Source organism: Erithacus rubecula (assembly GCF_903797595.1).
Source record: "Erithacus rubecula genome assembly, chromosome: 8".
In the NCBI taxonomy this organism is placed as follows: domain Eukaryota; kingdom Metazoa; phylum Chordata; class Aves; order Passeriformes; family Muscicapidae; genus Erithacus; species Erithacus rubecula.
The window spans coordinates 2,631,431-2,657,430 of NC_136659.1; the positions used below are offsets into that span (position 1 = coordinate 2,631,431).

At 45.0% G+C, this 26,000-nt stretch overlaps 1 protein-coding gene across 15 annotated transcripts in view; it reads left to right on the plus strand.

The window, feature by feature from the left end:
* Nucleotides 1-14,159: 14,159 nt before the first annotated feature.
* The window catches only part of LRRFIP1 (LRR binding FLII interacting protein 1), a 278,630-nt gene continuing 266,789 nt past the window's right edge, over nt 14,160-26,000 (plus strand). For all 15 annotated transcript variants that reach the window (XM_079311117.1, XM_079311116.1, XM_079311118.1 and 12 more), the window contains exon 1: nt 14,160-14,383. In XM_079311117.1, the coding sequence (XP_079167243.1) occupies nt 14,294-14,383 (90 nt within the window). In that variant the 5' untranslated portion in view covers nt 14,160-14,293. The remainder of the gene's footprint in view (nt 14,384-26,000) is intronic.

Sequence of the window (26,000 nt, forward strand, 5' to 3'; positions counted from 1 at the left end):
AGGCAGACAGCAGGGATCTGCAAGATTTGTAATAAAGAACTGGTGTCATTTCTACCTGGGCCTCAGGAATCTGGCTGTGGAACTGGGTGAGCAAGAAGTGCCTTTACAGAGACACCTACAGCAGCACCAGCAATGGAGCTCCCTGCCCTCTGCAGCTCCCTGCCCTGACAAAAGCCCCTTGTTCCTGGGAGCTGCTCATCCCACGTGTCTCCTTTCTTTTGCCTGTCCTCCCTCTGCAATCTGGCAGGCTCCAGACCTTTAATTCTTCATTAGGGCTGTCATTAAGAGTGTTCCTTGGCTGAACCCAGGTCTGTGTCTTTAGATCCAAGTCATTTTTCTGCTGGGATGAGACAGGCTTTAATCCCCTTAAAAAACACAGGTAACATCATCTCTCCCAGCTCATGCAGCCCTGTGATGAAGAGCAGGATCACAGTTTGTGCAGAACAGCTAGTTAGTTGTATTTTTTCAAGCAGGAAAAAGATAAGCCCTGTGGCACAGCATACATGGGCTCCTTAGGGTATTGATTACATACATTTGCTTCTTTGTAGGCTGGAAACAAGACTGCCATTCATTCTGGGCAGTTATTGTCAGTGATAAGCCATAAAACTCTCCAAGAAAACAAGAGGCTGCTTGAAAACTACTCAAGGTTGTCTATATTAAACAGTTGCTCATCATTTCCCTCTGCTGCTCTCTGTTCAACCTTAGAAAGATGGGTTGATGCTGGAACAAAACTCACCTGAGATTTACTGCAATGAGTTTTGTCAAAGCTCACTTAAAACAATTTTTTTCCCCCATGTTAAAAGGCAGAGGCTGAGTCTCCCTTCCCACCTGAGGAGGATGGCAAAGAAGCAAAACAAGTGGCTTTGTTCTAACTCAATGGAAAACAGTGGAAATGGTGGGGGCTTTGTCCTCTTTTTTTTGTTGGAAAAGGAGAGTCCAGAGTAAAACCCTGCACTTGCTGGATAAGGGATCATGGGAAAAGCATCCAGATATCTACTGCCATCAGTTTGGAGAGCAGCCTGGACAACAGCTGAGGTGCTGCAGGTCCTCTCCTTTGTGCCAAGAGGCCACTCTGAGGAGCAGGGAAAGTTTAACCTACTCAGATCCAGTGTAGTCACAGAAAACAAACCAATTTCTCTTCAATCAGCTGCAAAAACCCTGCTGGTGGATTTAGTCTTCAGGTACAGTTTAATATTTTGTGAAAGCTGTGTCTAGCAGAAGATATTAGGGGCAGGCTTGCTTGATCCTATACTTGTCTTGAAGGTCAGTTCCCAAACAGCCACAACACCAATCATTTCTCACCTCCTAATGGAGGATTAAACATTGCTGCACCCAGGGAATTGTGCTCAGCATCTTTAGCCTGGGTTGGAGGGATCCTGCTGTATTTATTGTCAGGGGATAAGCCTTTTCTTTCCAAAGGAAAGCTGTAATAAAAGAAAAGCCATGCATACCTTTGGGGACAGAGTCACTGAGAAGTCTTATTTAAAACCCTATTTAACTTCCTGGGAAATTGATGTTGTTTAAGTGTAAAGATGTCTAACAGGTATCTAAGCTTTTCTAGGTCCTAATACCATCAAAGCCATTTGCTGAGTTTCTGCAGGGGTGCAAGAGTGAACCAGAACAAAAATTACTAAGCACCTCAGAAAAATTATAGGACTTCAGCACTTAACTGTATAAGTCTGCACTATTTAACCCTGCAGGTTTTGGACATGATATTTCAGGTTATTTCAGATTTAGATACTTAACTTCCCCCCTTCCCCCCCAAGATAATTGTCATGCACCTACCTCCCCAGTTAACTTCTGGCATTCAGCTCAAAGAACTCCTCTGCTTTTGGGAGCCTCCTCCTACTTAAGCTCTGGCTTAAATAAGAGAGTGGCCACTCAGAAAGTTCACTTAAGGTAGGGTTACCAGGGGATACAAAAATCCCAACTGCAGACACGATGTGTAAATATTAGATTTACACAGTGATGATTTCTCAGAACAAGCAGCTCCCCTAAAAGCCAAGGGGAAGGGAATAAGGATCATTAACCTTATTGCTGTAGGGAAGTAAGGCAGCAATAAATGGGACTGAGACTTTCCTAACAGCTCTGGGAGGATGGGGGTAGGGCAGAGAGCTTCCTAAAACCTCTTCTCTTGGGCAGGGAATCACTGAGGACCGTGCCACCCCTTCGTGCCTTGGATGTGAGGCTGCTCCATGAGCATGGGAGGATTTCCAGAGCTGCCAAAGGCACCTTGGAGAGGGTGCCGGTGGGGAATTCCTGAGAGGGAGATGCCTTTACCTTTCCCGAAGCCTTGCTGTGCTGCCAGGCTTGCAGTCCGTGTGTCAGGGCTGACAGGAGCCGGCCCCACCCGTGTGTCCGAGCCTCGCCGTGCCGGGAGCGGCTGAAAGCGAAAGCGCCGGCGCCGGGAGCGGTGTCGAAGGTGAGGGAGGCAGCCCCAGAGCAGCGACCTTTAGACCTGACACCGGCTCTAAGGGCTGGCACACAGCCGAGACAGCACAAGGCTGTTGGCACAGTGGCCGTGCCCCCAGCATCCTTCCATCCCTCCCTCTATCCCTCCCCATTCCCAGCTGGGGTTTGGTGGTGGATGCATGGGTGGACAGACAGACGGATGAAAGGCTGGGTGGAGATTTTCCTCCTCCCAACAAAAAATCCTAAGAGCAGCCCATCTACCGAGGAAATGGGGGTAAAACCCCCCCAAGGCTTGAGGATTAGGGAGGGCTGGGTGTCATGGCATATACAGGATCTGTCCTCTCCGGATTTTCATAGCATGGCAATTTCTGCTGACCAACATTAGACCTGGCTCAGATAACCCAGGATTGGGATTGCAAAGGGGATTTGTTTTGTGGGAGAAGATGTGCCCACTTGTCTGGAAAAATGCTTCAGCTGCAAAACAGCTGCTCCTGAGTTTGGGAGGTACAAAGTGAGCAAAACCTGAGCATTTTACTGCCTGTTAATTAAGGTAATAGCAGGTTACCCCAGGCAGCTGGGGCTCAATGTTTTAAAGAAGGCTGCTCTTCATAAAGGCTGAAGAAACCTGCTCTTGTTTAATACCTTGAGAGAGAAATCACAGCATGTTAAATGGCACTGGGATAACAGGTCTGGAGTGAGAATGGGGAAATCTGATAATTAAACATCTGAATAACAACAATTCTGTGTTTCTGACACTCCTCTCGTCATAGCCAGTGTCTTTCCTTCAAGTAAGATATCTGGAAGTGAAACAAATTCAACAAAATCTAGTCCTAATGGTTACAGGGAACAGGCTGAAAAGCAGAAGTCCTACAGGAAAGCTTAAAAACAATATCATCCTAGTTTTGAAATGAAAAAAATGTGTCTTGTGACTTCCAAGGCCTAAACACTGCAGTTAATTACTTCCCATTTCAGTGATGAAGAGCCATGTACACTTTACCTTCCCAGGTCCTACCCATCAGCTCTGCAGAAGCTAGAGCTGGATTTGGGGATCCTTTGAACACAGTTCCTAACAACCCTATGAATATATATAGTTTTTCCAGCCCAGAAGCAGTTTAAAGTGCTCCCACCCCTTCCTTATAACTTGTTTCCCAGAGGAGCTGACTTAAAACTTTATTTTTTATTTCTAGGGCTTTGGATTAGTCAGTCCTTCAGTGTGAGTCTCTGTGACCCTGTGCAGAGTTGCAGTGGTACAGTAAGGGGGTAGGAAGATGTTTCAAGATTTTGGAAGAGCTGAGTGTGCATACCTCGTGCTGGGATCACAGCAGTGATTTTACCTGCTGGTTTGGACCTACAGGCTCTGGTAGCATCATGCACCTAAATTGACCACCTAGTTTTCAGTAGAGAAAAAGGCTGTGAGGCTTTGAAGCCTTATGAAAGGATGGCTTTGTCACTGCTGAGTGAAACCTCATTCCCAGTTTGTGCTGCTCTGTTGTTTTCACACCAGTCTCCCCTGCCTGAGCAGATGTCACACCATAGAGGCCTTTGTGAAGGGTTTTATAAAAGATGGTGGGGGTGAGGTGCCCAAACAAAGTGCAATGGACTGGCTGGTGTAAATGCCCTGGAGGCCTCCAGAGCCCAGGGAGTGATGTGGTCTGGGATAGCTTCCCCTGGAAGGCTCTTCTGCAGCTCCTGGTGAGCCAGACCCCACTAGAGGGCACAGCTCATCTACCATTTAAGACAGTCTCATTTCTGAACTGGGCAGCCAAACAGACACCAGTCCATGGGAGATGGACTGGGATCTCCTGCCAGAAGTGTGGATGGACAGCCAAGCTTTTCTTGTTCTTTGTTCTTCAGACAACTGGAATGTGAACATCTCTGATAAGCACAATAGGGATGCACCTCGCTGTGCTTGTGCAGTGAAGGGTTCCTCACTTGAAATAAATTTAACTGGCAAAACTGGGTTGTTTTTCTGAGGTTTAGGGACTGCATTTCATTTAACAGTCACCTCATGTAATTACCTCGTGAGAATTTGGAAGGTGGGTCTGGCCACAGGAGTGGTGAGGATCAAATACACCTGCAGCCCCTTGTAGACCTTTCCCCACTGCTCCACCTCAGCCTTTTTATTTGAATTTTAACCTTGAAGGAAAGGCTGTCAGTGGTGCACAAGAATTCCAGAGGAGGTAAAAATAAAACTTCTAGGCTAAGCATGCAAGAATAATTCCAATAATCTTGTATTTCTGGCTCTGCCTGCTGCTTAACTTTGAGCAGGATGCCTCTCCTTCCCCCTTTCTCTGAATTAAAGGAGGCACAAGCACACAGATCTTGGTTCTTTTCAGTGGTTTTGTAGCACAGTCTGAGGGTGTTGAAATGACGCTTGGACTTTGCATTGCTCTGAATTTATGCTCATCTTCAACATTTTCTGGTCTTCTCAGGTCCCTGAATACCACTAAAACATTCCTGATGGGTCAGTTTGTATCCAAAATACTCTTATTTTTTTATTTTTTCAAGAACAAACACCTGAAACCATGGTCAGCAAAATAAATTCAAAATAATCAATCCATCCAGAGGTCACAATAAATGATGTTCTCAAAACTCTTTGCAATAACTGTGTGCTGTTAAATGTGCCATCCTTTGTTTGCATGCTGGTTTTCATACAAAACATGGCTAAGGAGTTAAATCACAGTATGGAAATGCTTGAAGTGTCCTGGTCTTTGCTGTTCTCCTTTTTCTGTGTGTGATGAAGTAATGATTGGCATTTCACTGGTGATCATATAGGCAAGGTCTATCACCACCGCCATGGAGCATTAAAAGATCCATTTGTTTTGAGAGGTGAAAGGGTTGTGCCTTTGCTAAAGAAAAAAAGAAAAAGATTGAGGTTCTAATTGTTACAGTGATAAAAAATTAAGACATATTTTAAGTTGGAATGGTGAACAGATCATTTACACTGTGGTGAGCCTACCCTGATCTGCTTCAGGCCTCTAGAATGCTCATCTTCCTGTATTAATTATTAACGTTGCTAAAACACTCCAGAGATTGGCCTGGAAACATTAAACAAGCTTAATATTAATAGCTCCCAGATGATAAGTGATGGTGAACATTAGCATGTGTTAAAGACCAAGGAGGAAAAATAACTACTGACTACAATAAACATTTGAAGTCTGGTGGCATTAAGTTACAAAAAGAATACAAGTGTGAACCACAAGAAAGGCATTAGGTGCTTAAAGAGACAGGTAAGATTGTTTTCACCTCTGGAATTACACCTGACAGGTCACAATAAATACCCCTGAGGTATGTGCAGAGGTTCTTGCCCTATGTCTAATAAGTAAAGTGCAGCTTGAAAAGTAAATGTATGTGGCTTGCTGGAGTAAAGATGTCTGCTTTGAACACTTTGCTTATCTCAAGATTTATGTCCCCTTTCCCCAGAGGACCTTGGCCAGGAGGATCCCTCTCCACGAGCCCAACCCACCTTGCCAGGAGAGCAGCCATGCAGAGACCTTGGGCTCCAGGCTGAGTACCCAGCTTCAAAGGAACAGCCGGCTCCCAAGGGCCATGGAAACAGAGGAAATGGTTCTGTGAAACAAGAGACATCTTTATCTAACAAAGCACAGGTTTGGCAGCATTTTACATGATTCAAGCACTCTCTTCCACGTGCAGGGTCTGGTGTCTGCCCTGAGCTCCATGTGCTGCTTTTTTTGCCAGTGGGGATATCACATTTGGGATGGACATTGACCTCTGAGGAAAACTTGGTGGCAGCTGGCCAGCTGGCTTCAGCTTTTAGTGTGGGACTGGCAGAGTGATCACACATGTTCCCTTAGGAAACCAGGCTAAAAATGGCTGGAGGTGGTACCTTTCCAAGCAAAGGGCTATAAAGGAGCTCCCTGACAGCCAAAAGTTGCTCAATAATCTCCCCCAGAAGTGCCTCATCTTTCTGTGTTTGCGAGGCAGTTGCATCAAATGTGACTGAAAATAGTTTGCCTGTGCATGGAAAGAGAAATATTTAAGCAATGCTGCCTAGCACAGACTTGAAAAGTTCATGTGGGTGTGAGTATGAGCTTAGTTTCCCCAAAATCCCACCCAGATTTTGGGGTGACTAGCCCAGAAAACTTCACAGGGCATTTTATGACAGGTTTTGTCTCTCCATGGCAGCCAGGCCTGTGGCCACAGCACAGTTTTTCTTTCTCAGGTCACGTCTACATGTTTGGCAGATTTTCAGTTGGTTTTTAGTCTCAGGCACTGGGTATTACAGGCATGGTCTGCACAGGCACAAGAATAGAAATTATTTCATCAGTTTGAGCCTGAGTAACCTCGTTTAAGGCCAGATGCTCCTGGAAGAGTTGTAAAGCAGTCATCTTGGGCAGAGGTGAAATGAGTCATCTGCTGCCAATAAACTTGGAAGGAACAGAGATGCCTCAGGGAGGGGAGAGGTGGGGGACACCATTATCTGCTGTTACCTCCAGCAACTCCTTTTATAATTGAAAAAGGTATTAAAAATTATTTTGGGAATTTCTAATTAGTAGACTTGAACCACTAATACGGATGTTTCAGAAACTTCCAGCCAGTAACTTCCCCAAAAGAGGCCAGGCAGAGAAGTGTCTTTCCTGCCTATCCCCTCTGCCACCACAGCTCCAAGGTCAGGGAGGATGAAAACCTCTGCAGAAATTGAAGTTGAGCAACAAAGGCAGTGCCTGTCAGCCCCTGGGGAGGTGCCTCCTCCTAACAGTGCCCAGACATCCATGGCTTAGGGCTGGAAACCCTGCAATATATTGAGTAGCTGTCCTTAGGGAAAGGCACAGATAGGAAAGGCAGGAGGCAAGAGGAAGGAAAAGGAGACACTTGGTGGCAGAGGCCATTCTACTCCAGTCTCCAGCATCTTTTTCCAGCATGATCCTTGACAAGTTGTTCAGCTGGCTGTAGAAATTGGTAGTTTCTAGATGTGCAAAATATTTTGCTTTCTGTCCAGTTTGGAGTATCCCATGCTTTATCTACCTATTGGTTTGTTCATTTACTGTTTTTACAGCAGCTGAAACAAAAGGGCTCTGCAGTAACTCACTGTGTTTGGAGGGGGGAAAATTATTCTTCTAATTGTTGCTACAATGAGAGGGAGAACTAAACACTGAAGACTTTGACAATGCTTGCCCGACTGTTTTAGCTCTTTGTTGATGAAGAAGAGAGGAGCTGATTCCTCCACATTCCTACTGGGAAGGATCAGAGGGATTTTAGTGCCATGATGATTAACGCTGAGGAAAAGCTCACAGGAGAGTGGCAGAGCACAGTACCTGCTGCAGGGCTGGGAGGGATGAACTGGGTCAGGATTCCCAGAGAGGCAGAGGGCACTGAGACCACGCTGGGCAGGGGACTCAGCCCCATATGCCACTCATCAGTCGCTCTCCATGGAAAACCAGGAATGGTTTTTCTGGCTGTGGATGCCAGAAAAATGTGTTATGATTTAAAGTCAGTATCATCTCAGATGTTTTGTCTCCATTTCCTCTAATGTTTTGTTACCAGTATCATCTTTCATTTCCCAGTTTAGGCAAAGTCCTTTATTTCAGGAAACTATAATGACCTGCCTTCCTGCCCTGCTGCTGATTATCCCAGCTGGAATGTGAAATCCTTTAGCACCAGCATGGCTTTGGTAAGTCAGGAATTGTTAGCTGCCATGGCTGAATCACTGCTGTTCTGTGCAGGTGAATGTCTGGAGAGGTGACAGGAGGTGGGGTAGGCATGCACGGCTTCAGATCATAAAGCAGAACCACCAGACATCACTCAGGTGATCTTCTGTCTGATGTCAAGTGGTTTGAACCACTCTCTGAGAACAGGCCTGGCAATTTTTCACTTTGCTGTAGAATAGGTGAGTGGAAAATACCTCTTCCCTGACAAGAATGAAAGATGATTTGAAGCAGAGCACAGCTTTCTGTGCAGCTTGAGAAGAGGGATGGTTTGCCTCTGATTTGTGCCTTGGAGGAATCTGGATTGATTTCCATGGGGACAATAAACAGCACCTCCTTCCCCTCTTCCACCCCAGCTGAGGGAGTTTAAACTGTGATGTGGTTTCCCAAAAGCTCTTCCAAAAGCATGTTCATATGGCATTTTACAGAGCACTATGACTAATTACTGCAAGCACTTGGTCTTTTCCAAACAATCAGTTGTTTTCAGGCCATGTGTTGTGGCTGTGTTTTACTCCAGCCCAAAACAACTGGCTATTAACAAAAATCCAGAGGGCCCGATTGGAAAATGTGGCTCAGCTTAATGCTGCAACATTTGGGATGGGAGTGGATGGGGAGGCCACACAGCATGGAGCAGGAAAAACACAGGGAAGCTTCTATCAGGGCCATGTGATTCCCCACTCCCGTGTCTCCGGGCTGTCGTTGGGGTGAGGACACCGGCACCATGGCAGCAGGAATGCTTTGATGTGTTAATCCCAAAGTGATGGAGGGATAGTTCCTCAGCTGCTCCAATGATGTAATGGCATTGTTTGCACTGAAGCCTGCCCGATTTTGTCTGGCTGATGGGTTTACTCGTTCAGAATATGTTTTTGGACAGATGTAGAGGCTGTATTCCCAAATTAAATACGTGCACTGATCTCTTGCCTGCATTCTGCCAGGAGTGCAGACAGAGGGGATGCAAGGCCCATAGCACTTGAGACAAGGAACAAGGAATGCTTTTAGACTAGGTGGAAGAGACTAGGATGTCTTTTCTTCTGAAAATAGCACAAGGCTCTCTTAAAATGTAGCTTTTTTTTACACATCAAGAGGGAAAGCCACAGGAGAAGCAGCCAAATTTGGAGCTCAGCAGTGCTGTGGCAAGCTGGGAACAGCAGATAGGAACAGAGAGAGCAAACAACAGACCATGACCATCCGGCTTTGGGAGAGAGCCTGGGATGGGTTTGGCTCCCCACAAGCCCAGCTGCTGTGGAGCTGGCTTTGCTTTGCTCTGCTCAAGCATTGAGTGAGCCCTGGCGTGTCTGCTGCTAATTAGATTAGGTCCACAGAGGCTGCCTTGAGCAGGTTCCCATTTTTGCCCAAGATGGGCTGTTCTCAGAGAGCTCAGTCGTGGTTGGTGCAATGCAGGTGAGTCCCTGTCTGGCAGAGTCACACAGAACATGCATATATTGGTCTGGGTGAAGATGTGCCCTCCAAGCAGGGCATCCATGGGACAAGGACAATCTCTCTGGGGTCATTGAGTGTCATCTGGGATGGACACCCATGTCCCAGATTTCCTGGCAGTGTTTGCTAAGCAAGACAGAGTCTCAGGGCAGTGCTTACCACAGGCTTGACATGCCCAGCTACTCACAACCTCTTTCGGGATGCATGTTCAGAAATTTGGCAAGAAATCTCTGGTAGGCTTTTGTGTGCTGACTTGGCTTTAAGCTTTACATAGCATCATCCCCACCCCACTTATCTCCAAAGGACTTTGTAGAGGAGAGTTGGAGTTTGAACAGACAAGCCAACTCCTCATCTCAGTGAAGTCGTCCTGCTGCTTATCCTAGGAGCTTTTCTCTCCACAACTATTCAAGTTTGATTTCTTTTTAATATGGAAATGCAGACTTGCAGGCACCATTTTAGGTAAGGTCTCACAGATGGTTGTGCAATGACCCTTTCTCGAAGCACTCACAATGTTAAATGCAATATTTTGGTGTTTCTGTTGTGATGGTGGCACCCAACCAACCCATGGCCAGTTTATGATCCCAGAACTTCCTCCTTTTCCCATACTAACAGTTGGTTAATCATGAATTTAGCCTTTGCTATGGTATTGGCTGTCTGCTTGATTTCACTCCACTTGTTTCTCAAGTACTTCACTTCTTGTATGACTTTACCCTCTTTTTTTGGTGACACTTTAACACTGTGTCATCAGCTTATTTCATTAGCACTGGCCTACTTGTGCCAGGGTGCAGATGAAAATATTACCTGAAATCAGCCCTGAGGTTAACCTTTGAAAAACTCCCTCCAAGGGAAGATTCTTCCTCAACCCTAGAAGCGATCCAACCTCGAGCTCCCCAAAGTGGCATCCTTAGTGACCTGTGAAAAATTTACAAATGAAAAACTATCCTTCATGGCATGCCAAGGTGATTAGAGGAGGCCAATAACTCACTGAGAGGTTTTGGCAAGATGAATACAACCAATAAGCCTCCTTCAGAAAAAAACCCCACTTTGCTGTTGGTAAAAACGATCAAGGCCTGCTGCTGTTGTGGGATTTTGTTTCTCCAGTCCTCCTAAAGCTTGGCTTGGAAGCCCACAGTATTGTCCTTGGCCAACCCAAACCCATGAATCTCTTTTTTGGACCAACTGGGAAGACACTAATCAGTTCTGGCTTTGCTGTGTGACTACAAACCCCAGGCTAGACATGACAAAGCTAAGCAAGGCTCCCAAAGGGCCAGAGCTCTGCTGATGCAAATAATCACCCTGCTGACTTGAGAGATGGAATAACAGTAAGGAATTTCATCCAGCCAAATACACATGGACACCACCAGTCTCCTGAGCTCTGTCTTGACACTGCTCAGATGTGGCAACACACCTGAAAGCTTTTCCCAGGAGGTCTGATTTGCTGAAGAGGATCACCTTGGGCTCCCTAGGAGGTTTAATAAAGTACAAGCCCTTTAGTTGCACCAGTGTTTTTTTTTTATTTTCCTGCCGAATTTCAGTGCCAGCACATACTTGTCTGTGATGTAATTTTTTTCCATTAATAAATCTGCAAACCCTGCTGGATACCACTGCTGTTATGTTTGCAAAATATTGCAATGCTAATGAAGCCCTGCTCATCTCACATATCCTGACAATCTCAAATATTGGCCTCCTCAGTGTTGATTTTCCAAGGTCTTTAAAGCCTTCCTCTCTCCTTGGACTAATGGGCATCTTGTTAAAGCTGTCAGGCTTCATTTCTGGTTTGGCAGATGCTGTGACCTCACAGTGGAGAGAAGTGCCCTTGTGTTTGCTTTTAACACCCTCACTCAGCCACTGCATTCCCCTATCCCAGAGCTTGCCTCTAATAGAAATGTAATCACATGTTCCTGCACAGGACACAAAAATCACCAATTTCCTAGTGTAAAAAAGGTTTGCCAAGCACACCACCACCAGTTTTAACACCCGATCGCTTGTTCTGATCCTCAGCAGTGAGGTTTTACAAGAGGGTTTGCTTTAAGAGCAGCACAGAGGGAAAATTGTATCTTTTAGGGAGTGCTCTGCACAAAGCAGCCTTCTTGCACACAGAATACTGGAGAGTGAGGGGTGTATTATGTACTTAAAATAGAACCCTTTAAAACTGGCATGGGATACTCAGTGTTGCCCGACTGTCATTCATCACAGCCACGACTTTCAGACAAAACGAGCCTCGCCTTCGTGCTGCTTGTTAAAATAAGGAATGCCAGTGTTTCATTTTCACTCACTGCACTCCACAGAGCAGCCAAAACCAACGTGGTTTGAACCATTATTTCAAATTTATCTGCACAAATTATCTATGTATAGTATTTTTATTACAAGACGGCTTATTTTGTCTATATTCAAAGAAAAAGAAATTACTATGCACGTCTGGAATGCAGGAAAAGAGAAGGATTTCTTACACTGCAGAGCACATTCAGTGAGTGATTTGAAATCTGACTGCAGTCACCCACCAGCATGTTCTCTTCCAATTTCTCTGCTTTACTCTTTTAATTCTTCCTTCCCTCCTCCATCTTTCTTTCCCCCTTCCCTTGTATTTCTTTTCTCTATTTCTTCTCCCTTTCTTCCTTTCTCCCCTGCTCTGTTTCTTTCTTCTCCTCCTTTCCCATCTTTCCCCTGGATTTCCTTTTCTCTGTTTCTTCCCTCTCCCTTTCTCCCACCCATTTCTTCCCCTTTGCACCCCCAGATTTCTATTTCCCCTCTATTTCTTCCTCCTCTTCCCTTTGTCTCTTCAATATTCAGTTTTTGGACAAAAAAAAATCTTGCCTAGCCCAAGGCTCTGCAAGGCTTTCAGCCAGGCAGCACTGATGCAAATCCTACTGCACCCCTAAACAGGGAAATTCCTTGCATGAATACAGTGATGCAGCTGCACAGGTGGCAGAAATCCCTGGGTAACAGGGACCTAAAAATAAGGCACTGCCCCGCCTCTTTAGCCAGAATTCCTCAAAGGGCAGGGGCAAATGTGAGGCTAAGGGCTTAGGGAATGAGTTACGCAGAGCCTGAAAGGGTGACAGTGCTAAGCCAGGGCTTGGGGAGGTGAAGAAGGGAAGCCTGAGGGATATTTAGGAAAAGCAGATCCAGCAAAGCTTTGCCTCCAGGGTGAGAGCTCAGTTTAAAGCTCCTGTGCTGCCTTGCAAAGCAGGTCCTTTATATTTCACTTGTGTAGGGTCAGAGTAAACCTGACACCAAATCTGAGGGTGTGACGCACGTTCTGCTGCCTCTGCTGACAAAATAATAATTTGGTTCTTGCAAAGATAAACAAGTCCCATCGATGCAGTATCACTACTCAGTCTGAGGATGACTCGGATCTCAGGTGTGGTACATGAAAACTGCCAATAAATATTGAGAAGGCAGGTGTTGCCTTTTACTTCAATCAGCTTAAATCGACGGTAAAATTAAATCATAAAGATTAAAAGCAGCTTTCTGATCAGAAGCGAGTGGGTGGGTTTTGTAACCCTTTTCTCTGTTTATGTAATAACGTGAGCTTGAGAGACTAATTCATATTTAGGGAATTAGTGTGAAAATTGAGGTGTAAGGGCTGTGACAGGAATCCCAGAAAATACATGTTCCTTGTCAATGTGAATTAATTAAGCACTGATTTACTTGGCATTAAAATTAATCATGTCCACTTACACTTAATAGGAAAATTAATTGTTGAAGAGACCCCACAGGGCTACAAAGCTGTGTGAGGTGTCAGGGCACGAAGAATCGTGTTTCTGTCTTGCTCCCTCTATATTTGTGGCAGAGGAACACCCCAGCTTTATGGCTGGTGAGGTTTCAATGTCCATTCCCATGATTTCTGGTAAATTTACTGTGTCCAGTTCTGGGCTCCTCAGGGCAAGAAGCTGCTGGAGGGGGTCCAGAGGAGGCTGCAGAGGTGATGAAGAGATTGGAGCATCTCTGAGGAGAAAAGGCTCAGGGAGCTGGGGCTCCTCAGGAGGAGACACAGCTGAGTGGAAACCTCTGTAATGTGAATAAATATCCAAAGGGTGGGTGCCAGAGGGGGTCTCCCTCACTGGGGATATTCCAGAGCTGGGATGCTCTGGGATGACCCTGCTGGAGCAGGGAGGTTGGACCAAGTGACCCTTTGTGGGGGTCCCTTTTGATCCATTCCGTAATTCTGTAATTTCCTGCAGCTTGGCAGGGACCCAGGCACTCCAGCGGGAAGGGCGTTGATCCACAGTGGGGCTGAGGGAGCAGGAGGAACCTCACACCCCCTGATTTTGGGTGCTGAGGAGAGTGAGCAGGGACCATCCCACACACACCCCTCCCGATTTCGGATGGTGAGGACAGCGAGCAGGATCCCCCAAATACCCGCCCCAATTTCAGGCGGTGAGAGCAGCGAGCAGAGACCCTCCCAAACACACCCCGATTTTGGGCGGTGATGGCAGCGAGCACAGACCCCCAAACACAGCCTGGTTTTGAGTGTGAGGGCAGGGAGCCCCAAATACAGCCCAGTTTTAGGTGTGAGGGCAGAGACCCCAAGCACAGCCCAGTTTTAGTAGAGAAGGCACCGACCGCGCACCCCCAGCCCGTTCCGGGCGGGCATCGGGCGGCCCGTCCCCTCAGGGCGGGGGGCGCTGGCGCATGCGCGGGGCGGGGGGCGGTGACGGCCGCGCCGGCGGAGGCGGCGGAGCAGCGGGAGGGTCGCTCGGGGCCGGCGGGCAGCGGCTCCGGGTTCGGCTGCGCTCCGAGCCGGGCCGGGCCGGGCCGGTCGCGACCGCCCCACCATGGGGACGCCGGGTGCCGGGCGTAAGCGGCTGCCGAACCGGGAGCGCCTGACGGCGGAGGACGATGCGCTCAACCAGATCGCCCGCGAGGTGAGCGGCGGGAGGCGGCATCCCCCCTTCTCCCTGCTCCATCCTCCTCCCCTCGCCTTCCCCCCCGGGCTCTCCGAGCGCCGCGCAGGCGCCCCCGGCTCGGCGGCGGCTCAAGGGCGAGCTGCAAACCCTCCGGCTGTGCCACCATGCCCGGCACACCGTGAGGGAAGGGCTGCCCCGTTCCGCCCTTCCCTTCCGCGGAGGGGGCGTCCATCGCCAGCCGCTGCTGCTGAGATCCATTGGGAGTGGTGGTAATCCACAGCTCGGGTGGGCTGTGGATACGGATAAATCATGGAATCACAGCGTGGTTCGGGTTGGACGGCATCCCAAAAATCATCTCGCTCCAAGCTCCCTGCCGTGAAACACCTTCCACTAGACCAGGTTGCTCCAAGCCCTCTCCTAGAACATTTCCAGGGATGGGAGAGAAAAAGGAAAGCCAGAATGCTGCAAGGTGATGCTGGGTGTGGGCATGAGTGAACCCTCTAACTCGGAAACTGATTTTTGTCTTGCTGCCCACCCAATGCTGCATCGTGCTCAATGTGACTTCAGCCTTCTAAACCAGCTGATTGCTGATGCTTCCTGCCTCCTTATTCTTCTTATGCACGCTTAAATTGGTTCAGTGGAGACCAAGATAGCGTGAATTTGTTTCTTCTGTTTAGTAAATCTCACGAAGTCTGTTCTCCATCCTTGTTGTGGGATTTCTGCAGTGGGGGAAAGGGCGATAAGCAGCCCTGGGTTCTTCCCCAGTAGGAAGCCTACAAGGAAGATGGAGAGGGACAATTTACAGGAGCATGTGGTGACAGGACAAGGGGGAATGGCTTCAGACTGAAAAAGACCAGGGTGAGATGGGATATTAGGGAGAAATTCTTCACTGTGAGGATGGTGGGCCCTGGCACAGGTTGCCCATCCCTGGAAGTGTCCAAGGCCAGGTTTGATGAAGCTCTGAGGAACTTAGTCTGATGGAAGATATCCCTGTCCATGGCAAAGGGATGACCTGAGCTCCCTTCCAACCCAAACCAATCTGTGATTCAGTGTCTAAACTGCTCCAATGCTGCTCTTGCCCTAGTGTGGATTACCAGCCCATCTGGTGTTGGTGTGACCCCAAGATAAATTCCTCTTCTGGAAGAGTTTTAAATCCCTCATGCTTTCCTTTCCTGATTCAGAGTTGCAGCAGGATCAGGTGCATGCTAATGTATGCCTTATTTTTGGTGGCACTGGCTGGTAGGTTGAGTTAGCTGTGACATTGTGCTCCTTGGTACCACCAGTGGCTTTCCAATTGCTGTGCACCATTCTCAAGTGGTTTTAGCATCTTTGGGATGTGCTCAGTAGGCTGAGTTTTGTGTGAGTGATTCAGTGTGTCCTCTGAAGGCAATTTTTGTGACAGGGTAGTGAAAAGGTTCCTAAGGATGGAGTTTGAGGTAGGAGGGCAAGAATGTCTCGTGTTCTGGACATGAGATACCAAGTAGGAGTGATTGTGCTGTCTGTTAGAGTCATGATGATATCCTAAGAATTTTTCTGGGATGAGGGTTTGAATTCCACAACTCTGTCCTGGCCCTTGTCATTTGATCAAGGAAGACATCCCTGTCTAACAAGGAACCCAGCTGCTTTTTTTTGTTGCACGTTTTTCTCCCACTTTCTCTTTTCTTTATCTTAGATCTGCTTTTCACTGCATTGTGTAGTGGTTTGAGGACTCAAATATTGTGGTGGTTTGAAGCTTTTTTTTTTGCTTCCTTCTCCTGGGGTTTGTTTAAAGGACAACTCCATTTGCTCAAAAAGCCCAATACAAGCATGTCTTTTATCTTTTCCCTTGAGTGCTAAAACTGTGAACTGCCAAGTTCAAGGTTCAGCATTTTCCCATATTATTTTATCTATTTGCATTGCTCTGTCTTGGAGCACTTTAATTGTTTTGTTGTTTAACTGCCTATTCTCCACACAAAGGATCCCAGATGACTCCTTCTGTATGCTCCAGTCTTAAAATATGTCAACTAAGCCTTTTTTCTCTCTCCTTAGCAAGGATGTTGAGAGCCTGCATGTTGAGAAGGTGGGAGGGTTACTGATATTTTGGCTCTTCCAGCCTTCCTCACAGGTGTTTAGACAAACAAAAAATTTATGTTGCTTTTGCACATAGATTTTCACTCCTGTTTTTGCTTTGGTCCTTTGTTATCCAGGAGTCAGAGGTGTTGGCAAGTTGTTTGCAGATCCTAGAGTCTCATTTTCCCTATGTCCATGTGGGAGCCCAAGAGAGCATCCAAACTAGACAGATTCACAGATGTACCTTTTATTTTGTGGTTGTCAGAATATTTTGGCAAACCCACCGATCTCACTCTACTATGTGCTCCTGTAAGAAGCCAGCAAGACTTGCAAGGACTTTCTGAAAAACTCCTGCCATTTGAATATAAATTTATTTGGATTTGGAGCTGGGATGTCTTGCACAGACCAGGAGAGAGCCTGGGGCGTGGTGACGAGGGCAGTGAGAGCAATTGTGAGGGGAAGTAACTAAGCAAGAGGAAGGAAATTGTGAGAGTGAAGCATCTTGTAGTGCCAAGGGTTTAGTAGCAGTATTAGTCATGTTAATTAGTAGTAGTTTTAATGTTGGAGGCAGTTTCTGAAGTAGTTTATCACCTTGTCCAGACCTATTCAGGGCAAAGGTGGAAGGTGCAGTTCCTGCAAATCACTTCCATCAGGAAGGGGTAGTGCTGTACCACCAGATTTGACAGGCAGGGTAATTGAGTGGATGGCAAATATGTAAATGTAATTAGCACAAACCACGTTGTTCTGAGTTTCTAGCAGGCTCACAGGCTGCCACTCAGGATTTGCTGTTCACACACCTGCCCAGTGCTGCTGAGCTTGCTTTTTCCCGTGTGCCAGCGAAGCCGATCAATGATCAGCTTCTCCTCTTTCAGGCTCGCCTTGAGCCAGCAGATTATTGTGTGTTCAGGCCAGTGGAAACTTCGGGGCTGTTTCACTGCCCTCGGTGAGCACATGCCAGCAGTGTTTGCAGAATCGAGCAGTTTGATACTGCTCAAGGTCTGTGCCAGCAGAGCCACACGTCTGTCCGGACGCAGCTCGGGAAGGCACAGTCCTGCCCAGCTCAGCCTTCCAGGAGCTGCCTTCCTGCTTGGATTAGATGGCTTTGATGGCATTGCTTGAGACATTGTTTCTAGGGAATTTTTTTTTTTTTGGTGTTTTTTTGTTTTTTGTTTTTTTTGCTAGCTTCCACTCCGCTAGCCGCGGTAGTAATTGTTCTGCGAGCAGGAGTTTTGCAAATCCATCAAGGAGCTGTGTAAATGAGATATTTCTCTTACAGATGATATAGGTTACTGTTTTTTATTTTCTTGAATGAGGAAGTACAAGGTCGATTTCTTGTCTGTGTTAGGAGAGTAATTGACACCTTGTTTTGCCACAGTTTTGCAGACAGATGTGTGTTACACTGCTCAGAGAAATGATTCTGCCGTGTGTCCTCTCTGTGCTAGAAATCTTCAGCCATCATTTTACAGAGCAGAGCTCTTTAGGTTATATTTAATTTGAAATTGGTAATTCAAGCAGCATAATTTATTTTTATTGTTAAAGGAAGTAATGTTGCAAGGGTTGTGCCTTCACTCTTTGTACACTTTATGTCGCTTTCATGAACTGTCACCTACATCTTTGTAAATGCATAATTATTAGTTTTTTAAAAACTAGCAACATAAATCCATTTATGGACCATACATTTGATTATTTCACTGAAGTAATCAGTTTGGGCATTGACCTGTGTTCTTAATGATTAAAATATTGGGATGTTATATTGCTATGAAGGAGCAGGAAGTGTTGCTAATTAGAAAAAGCTCAAAATGCTGATGAAACCAGCCAGCTAGGTTTAATGGTTACAGTAAGAAGGCACTTCAATAAGTAACTTCAATAGGCTGAATTGGAGTTCAGGGACTAGTGAAAAGATGCTGTGATGGTTCATTGTGGAATCTGTTAAATTGAGGGATTAATTTGGGGGAGAAACCTCTGTTTTATACAGTGGTTTGGGTGACTTCCATAAACAGAGATGGAAACGATTTGGTACAAATTGAAGCTAGAGCAAGCAGAGTGGCTATTTGTATATGGGAGCACAAGGCACATAAACTTTATTGAACTGTTATGCAAACCAGAGCATTTAAAGCAGTGTGTTCCCTAAGGATATATTCCCTTAGGGAAGAGAGATCTGGGTGCCTCATTAGGGTAGGGGTGGAGCTTTTTTGAGCAGTATTTGGCATTACAGATGTGTGAAGGCTTTTGTAAGCTGGGTGAATGTTCCAAGAGAAGCCTTTAGGAACAGCCTGGCTTATTTAGCACCAGTACTTGACTTATTTTTTTATTGCATTACTTTCTGCCTTTATGAGTGTTAATGTATGATCCAAACAAATGATCTGAAAAAAAAAAGTCTGGCTTTTCTGTTCTAGAACAGAAAGTTATGAAAGCAAGGGATGCTCTTGACTCAGCCAGGCTGACCTAAATATAGGAAGGAAGGAGGGCTTTGTAGGCGATGCTTGCCAGTAGGGCGTGGGGAATTGTTCCAAATTTGAGATGATTTTATATGGCAAATATGCTCCTCATCAAACTCTCCTTTTTCCCTTATGCTGTACATCCATATATATAACAAATGGCATTGGTGCCTCTTACAGTTTCTCCCAAAGTGAATGTGTGAAGGAGCAGCTTAAAGAAGTGAGATAAAAATCTGAAAACCCACCTCGTGTTGGTTAAATGGGTGACTGGAGCCTGTTTTACAATCTGCCTCTCAACTTGAAATAATTAGTTGCCTTTTTTTTGTGTGTCCATGCCTGGCCTGAGTCCCCTTCAGCTGTTCTCTTGCTGTCTGAGGAAGCAGCTGTTGAGGAGCTGTGATTCCTGTTTCAGCCAAGCAAGGGACTACTGGTAGGATTAACAGCATGGGAAGCCCAGCCTCTGGCTTTGTAAGCCCAGATGCTGAGCTTGGCTACAGGATGTAACACTAATCATTACCTCATCTAGAAGGAAGTTTTTCCAGGCCCGTTGCTGGATAAAGTTGGAGCTCAAATATACTTGCAAGGCTTTTAACATTGGATTTTTTAAATTTTTTTTTTTTCATCCTTTGCTTGCAAGGAGCATTATCCACATAGTATTTTGGGCTTGTGAAGTGAGGTATTTGTCTCTCTTGTCAAGTCAGCAGTGGATCTGTCTAGCTAGACTGGAGCACTCGTAGGCAATCCTTAAAATAGCAGCTCTGAAATATCAGCTGTTGTCTCACTGGTGCTGAAATACTTTTTGGGGAGAAGCTGCCCATTGGAATGGTGTTGGGGGGAGGGGGTTAAGGAGCTGCAGTAAATCAAATGTTCCTTCAGAAAGGTGGTTTTGAGGGTTTTAAACCCCAGAGAAGGGAGGGTGAATGGTTACGTCAGTACCAGAAGCAGGAAAAGCTCCCTAAAAACTGGTGCTCTTGCACCTCTGAATCCACCAGTGACACAGCTGGCCTTGCATAGAGTAGAAAAATAGCTGAATTTTGGGCTTCATCACACAGTAAAGATGAGGAAAATGCTTAAGGGCTTCTTGTCAGATGACATTTGTAGTCTTTAACTCCCAAGACACTCTTCTTTCCTTCACCTTATTTTAGTTACGGAACAAGAATTAGGCTGAAGAACTTTCCTGGCTAATACTGGGAAAATAAACTGGTGTGTGCACTGAAATTGAGAACATTACATCAAGCAAAAATATATTTCAAAAGCATCCTCATGGGCAGGCTTGGTGTAGAAGTAGTAGGTTGCAAGTCAGGCAACTCTCAAAAGCCTGGCTGTAGAAGGTTTAGCTGTTAAAATTAAAGCTTGTGGCACAGTAAATGCTAAATAAAGCAGTACTTCAGTGGAAGGCATGTGATAGTTTCAGCTATGCAGGAAGAGCCCTGCAGTGCTTGCAGTGTGCAAAGGACTTCAGGTAGCTGAATGACCACGTGACATCATTTTCTGCTATGAAGATGTGAAAGTTCTAGTCATGCTGTTAAAAACTCACAGTTTTGAAGGTCTGCAGAGAGGCTACAAAGTCTAGGAAAACACAGAAGTACCACTTTGATTTTGGCAGGAATGTGCCAGAACTCTGCCCACTGGGAGAGTTTGACAGGTGTCCTCACCTAGACCTCAGCACCAAAGGCATTTCCCATTATTATTTGGATAGTTTCTCATTCTGCCTTTAAACAAACTCTGCTAAGTGCCATGAGCTGTGAAGGGCAAGGCTTGGGAAGCATTTCCCAATGAGCAGAGCTAGGAGCACTTTCATGGCCTAACCAGCTGAATATTTTCAGTATTGAGAGAGAAGATGCTAACAAACTGACTAATGCTGTTTCCAAAACTGTTGCTTGTTTTGGGATGTGGATGTGTGCCTAAACCAAAAACTGGGCAGAAAGGGGTGGGTCCTTGGCTAAATGAATCCTCCTGAGATTGACTTGATTTGCACTTGAGCATGCAGCCTGCAGTTCTGTGCTCTGTTCCTCCATCCCCTCGATATTTCATGTTTTCCTGTAAGTGAAGTTCTGTTTCACTATGTGCTGCTTCAGGGTGTGGAATTGTGAAAGGAGAGATGTTTGTCTTCAAATCATTTGAAAAGATGTTGGTTTTAATCTCAGACATAAAAATGTGCAAGTTTTAACAAAACTGTTTCTGGGTTGAGGAAGGATGGATGTTTTGGGGGTTGGATACACTTGAACATAAAGGGCACAGCTCTGGTCTAAAACTCTGAGTGACTAAGTCTGACTTGAGAGTTTCACTGAATACATTGAAATAACTCTTATTAGTTTAAGGATTTAAGATGCTGTTCAATGCCAAGGAAAATGAGTGTCTGACCTAATTGCTCATTAAAAATGGCTGACCTAGAACTGGGAAGTTGATTGCTTTGAGGTGTGCTTTCAGTAGGAAATAGCCTGGGTGTGATGGGAGGAGAGGCGGATTTGCTCAGTGGCATCTGCTTCGCCCATCTGTGAGCCAGCTCGGCTTGGGCCGTGGGTTTATCCACCTAAACACTCCTGCAGCTTCTCAGAGCTGAGCTGGAGACAAGGAAAGTGATCTGAAAGTGCCAAATCTGAGCTGTGTTCCCATCTCAGGTGTGATGGAACCTCTTCATTTCTTATTGCTTCTACTCCTGGCTGGCTTATCACCTCTCCTTCCTCCTTCTTGCACACTGCTTTTCTCTGCAAGAGTGGAGTTTCTTCTGTCATACAGCTTAATCCTCACATTAGGCTTGCAAAAACACCGTGTGCCTTCTGGCTTTGTGAGCTCCCATGCTCCTGGAGACAATATTTAGATTTTATTTTTGTGTTATGTGTTGCTGTACAAGAAATCAGAGGCTTTGGTAAGCCATAATGGCCAGGTGCACCACAGTGGCCATGTTCCTATTTTTAATACCTGGTAATTAGGTATGAGTGCTTGTTATCTTTGGCATGTGAAGAAATGCAAAGACAGTGGTTGGATTTCAGGCCTGCAGTTTCCTTTCCTTTTAGCTGTTGGAAGGTTTATGTGAACGAGACTGGAATATTCAATTTGTATCCAAACTTCTGTCAAAGAAATAGCAAGATGGTATCTCCAACTGGCTTCCTCAAAAATAGATTCCTCAGAGCTGGGCTTTTCCTACCATGATGTCATTACTTGCAGTTTTTGGATGTAATTAGTGTCAGATTGATTTCTCTCTCCCAGAATGGCTGAATTTACTGGAAGAGAGTTCCACAAAAGGAGTTTATTTGTGTTTTTGCTGGTGTAACTGTTTGGACAGTGACTTGTGCTGTTAATATTGCAGTGAAGTGGTGTTGGCTTTGTCCCACTGGTGATTCTTTGCAGACCATTCCCCCAGTCACACAGATGCTCTGCTCAGATAGGGAATGTAAAGGAATAATATTTCTTCCCTCCTGGTTTCTGCTTGTGCGTATCTTGTGACCTTTCCCTTTGCCAGCATCTGATTTAAATTTAATATTACTTTTTTTTCTCTTTGCCCTCCTCTTTTGAGTACTTCCTACGTCCCAAAATAACCTTTCTCTAATCCCACTGAATACCATGTTTAGTTGAGTCTGTCTCTTGTGTCTGCCTTTGCCAGCCCTTTCCAGTAGGCAGAAATGGAATACAGGAGGATCTGGCACGCTAAAAGCTGGGTCAGGTTTTTAAACTCATTCCCTCAGGTCAGATGGATTTCAGGCATCCCCACTTGGGTCTTCTAATTATGGAGCGTTTATCAGCTAACATGCTGGGATGACAGGAGAGCAAGGAAAGGCTCTTGGTGTGCTTCACATGCAGAAAAATCCCTGGGCTCTGGTCTCCTATCAGACTCTTAGAGCTTCACATTTTTTCCCTTTTAAAACACATGTTGCCTCAGAGTCAGATAGTTGAGATATGTCTGTTTTTATCAGTGCCAAAGTGCTGCAGTCTTCACACAAACCCATGGAATCATATTTGCTTCTGCTGAGGAAACAGCCTACTGCTTTGGTTTTGTTCTTTTTTAAATCTGTATTTACATTTTGTTTCTCTCTGGTTGCAAACTTGAAGTTATTTCAACAGAATTGCCAGGAAACTAGTAGATAAAACTTTATGTGCTCTTAGGAAACAAGTCAATTTTTGATGGTCTACAACCCCTATTTCTTTGCTAAGCTGTTTTCCTTAAAATGTCCATTCTCCCATATGAAAAATGTGTGTGTTGCTCTTGGTTGGCTTCCTTTTTGCTGCGTGTGCTGCCTGGCTCTAAGAGGATTTGCACTGACAAATATGTTGAACCAACATCTGTTGAAAATGAAAGTGGGCTTTTGGGACATGTTTTGTGATACCCAAAGGTCACACTGCTCCATTGTCTCTTCCATATGAAATTGAAATCTGCCCCAATGTGAAATGAGTGCATTGGAACAGTGATGTGACCTAACCTTTACATGAACTGTAGAGGAATCCAAGGGCTCTGGGAAATAGTGTGGATACAAGAGATAATGTTGGTATATGTAGAGAATGTCACTGTTTTATTTATAGAGGGTTACACAATGTTTTTAGAAATATTTGTGCATTCTTGTTTAATTACCCCAGGGAAAAAAAAAATCATTGTTTGGTGAACTGGAGCAAGTGCATGTGCTGGTGAAATGCTTTTGTATCACTGATGGAACAAGCACATCCTGTCAAACTTAGCAATAATTTTCAGTCAAGAGGTAACCCAGAACTTTCTGTCTAACCAATCTACAAATTTAGCATTAGAAAATAAAGATCAGTATGTTTGCAGTGCTGTTACAAAAAACTTTTTAAGGGGAGGCTGAACCTGTTAGAACATACAGAAGCTTTTTAGAGATTTGAATTATCTAGAGATGCTTCTCTGTGTTCTGCTGCCTGTGCTGCTGGCTGCACGAGGCTCCTCTTTTAGTGTTCCCACTATAAAATCAATACAGTGCACCCAGAAAAAGTCTTGGATGCTCTGTGAATTACAGCAATCAGGTATAAACCCCTTGGGAATAACCTAAGATTCTCTGCTGCACCTCAGGGACTGGTAGAAAACCTGAAGGGAATTGGTTCATTGTAATTTCCTCTAATAGAATGTGATTCTCCAAGGGCTAAGCTTTTGCTGCTGGCCTATCCCATTCTCTCACCTCTTGTTACTTTGCCATTTTACAAGCACAGCTGCTCCTGACCTTAAACTCACAGGCTGGCACGATTTGAGTGTTAAATAGATTGTGATACAATTTATGATGGTATCTCTTGGGGAAAAATGTAGCAGGCAAAGGAAGGAGCTGCCTTGTGCCATTGGTGCATTCCGAGTGGCAATCTGTGATTTCCAGAATTGCAGTGAAATATCTGTGAAGGTCATTGCTGTACCCCTAGAGAAGGTGTGTGTAGCCCAGTAGCACAGTTCAGACTGAATTGATTTGTGTGTGAGGGTTAGGGCACAGATTCTCCAGGTAATCCATTACTGCTCAGACCCAGTTTGGAGGCAGTAATCCCGTCCCACCCCCACGCAAAAGCTGTCCAATCATTTCTCAAACAATGCTGTTTTTTTAGCCTTAATCCCAGTTGAAGGGTGGTTCAGCACCATTACTGAACTCTGGGCAAGTTCTCCTGCCATGTCCTGGCTCTCTCTCGGGGAATTCCTCTTCCCAGGAGGGAGAGGCTTGTGGAATGACAGCAGAATGAGAGGGTGACTCCTGTCCAGCCAGGTAAGACCATCTCACCAATTTTTCAACTGGTTGCAGTAGTGATACACGGAGGACAGTATGGATTTTATTTTTATTTTTTAAATTTATTTTTTGGCAGGTCTCTTAAAATTGCTGGGAAAGTGGGATTTTTTTAAAAGAAACTTGTTCCCTGTGAAATATCCTCTGTGTGCTTTTTCTGCAAACCGAGTGCAGGACTTGGCTCCTCTCCTGGAGAGCCACGGCTTCAGCACTGTTGCTAAATGTTTGAAGTTTGATATTTGTGCTTAAAGGACAGAAAATCCAGTACAGCATGATGTAGTGGAAGCTGTTATCCATCCTCTGCAGCATCCAGCTGTACTAACAAAAAAATTCTGTCTTTTTTTAAGGTGGTTTCTCTGGGTTTAGACACTTTCCCTTATATTGGATTTGCTCAGGCAGGTTGTGGCATTCCCTTGGTGGGTTTTACAAATGGAGAATTTTCAGAATTTGAAGGGTTCTGGCTTTCCCTTGAGAGTATGGGTAGCTTGAGGGAGAGCTGTGGGCTATTTCCTGTAGCAGAATATCTAAATCAACCCAAAGTACAGTCCAGTTTTAAGAATTCCATGCAACTCTTTCCCACCTGGATCTCTCCAAACACTTGTTACACAAAGAAGTGGTCCAGAGCTTAACAGAAATTTATAGCATTGAGGGGCATGAAAAATCACAATTTTTACAATAGTTCCCTTGTATATGCTGATTATTTTTTTTTACAGAAGTTCCTATCATATAGTGAATTTGAAACATGGCTTGTTTTAAATGCAAGATAAAAATAGTCACCCCTGCTGACATCTCTTGTAGGATCCCTTATGCAATATGTTTTATATACTGCACTTCTGGTCTTCTCCAGTGCTTATGATGACTCTGGGCCCTTTTTTTAGATTTTATATAAAATCAGTGCAGTCAGGGAGGGTGAAAAAAAACAGTGTCTTGCAGCTTGTAACCATTGCACAATACCCAACAAAACAGCACATTGTAAACATAATAAAACGGTCTATTAACAAATTGCTTTATTAACTCTAATCAGTCTAAAGAGCTAAATTTAATTAAATCTGCTTGTGGATGAGAACATTCCACTCATGGAAGGGTGCACTAAAGGTCATCTCCTGTTTTGAATCTTAATGTTTGCATGTAAAAGTTTGTTTTGTCTTTTATTTGCTTGAGGTCAGGTAGGGATGTGCCTTTAAGGATTTATTATTATTAATTATTTGAAGAGGTTTTTTCCTCCCTGCGTGAGAGAAATTAGAAATATACCTATAAGGCATGAGGAAAAACTTTGTTAGATGTATGTAGTTGTAGGTATTTAACATTTGTTGAAATTGAAATTCTGTGTAAAAGGAGATGGAACCCTTTGTTCTGAAACTTGAATGTTTCTCCTTTGAACTCCCACTTATTAAAGCACTTAACTCTAAATAGTAATTTGTTTTTTAAATATCTTGAATTTTA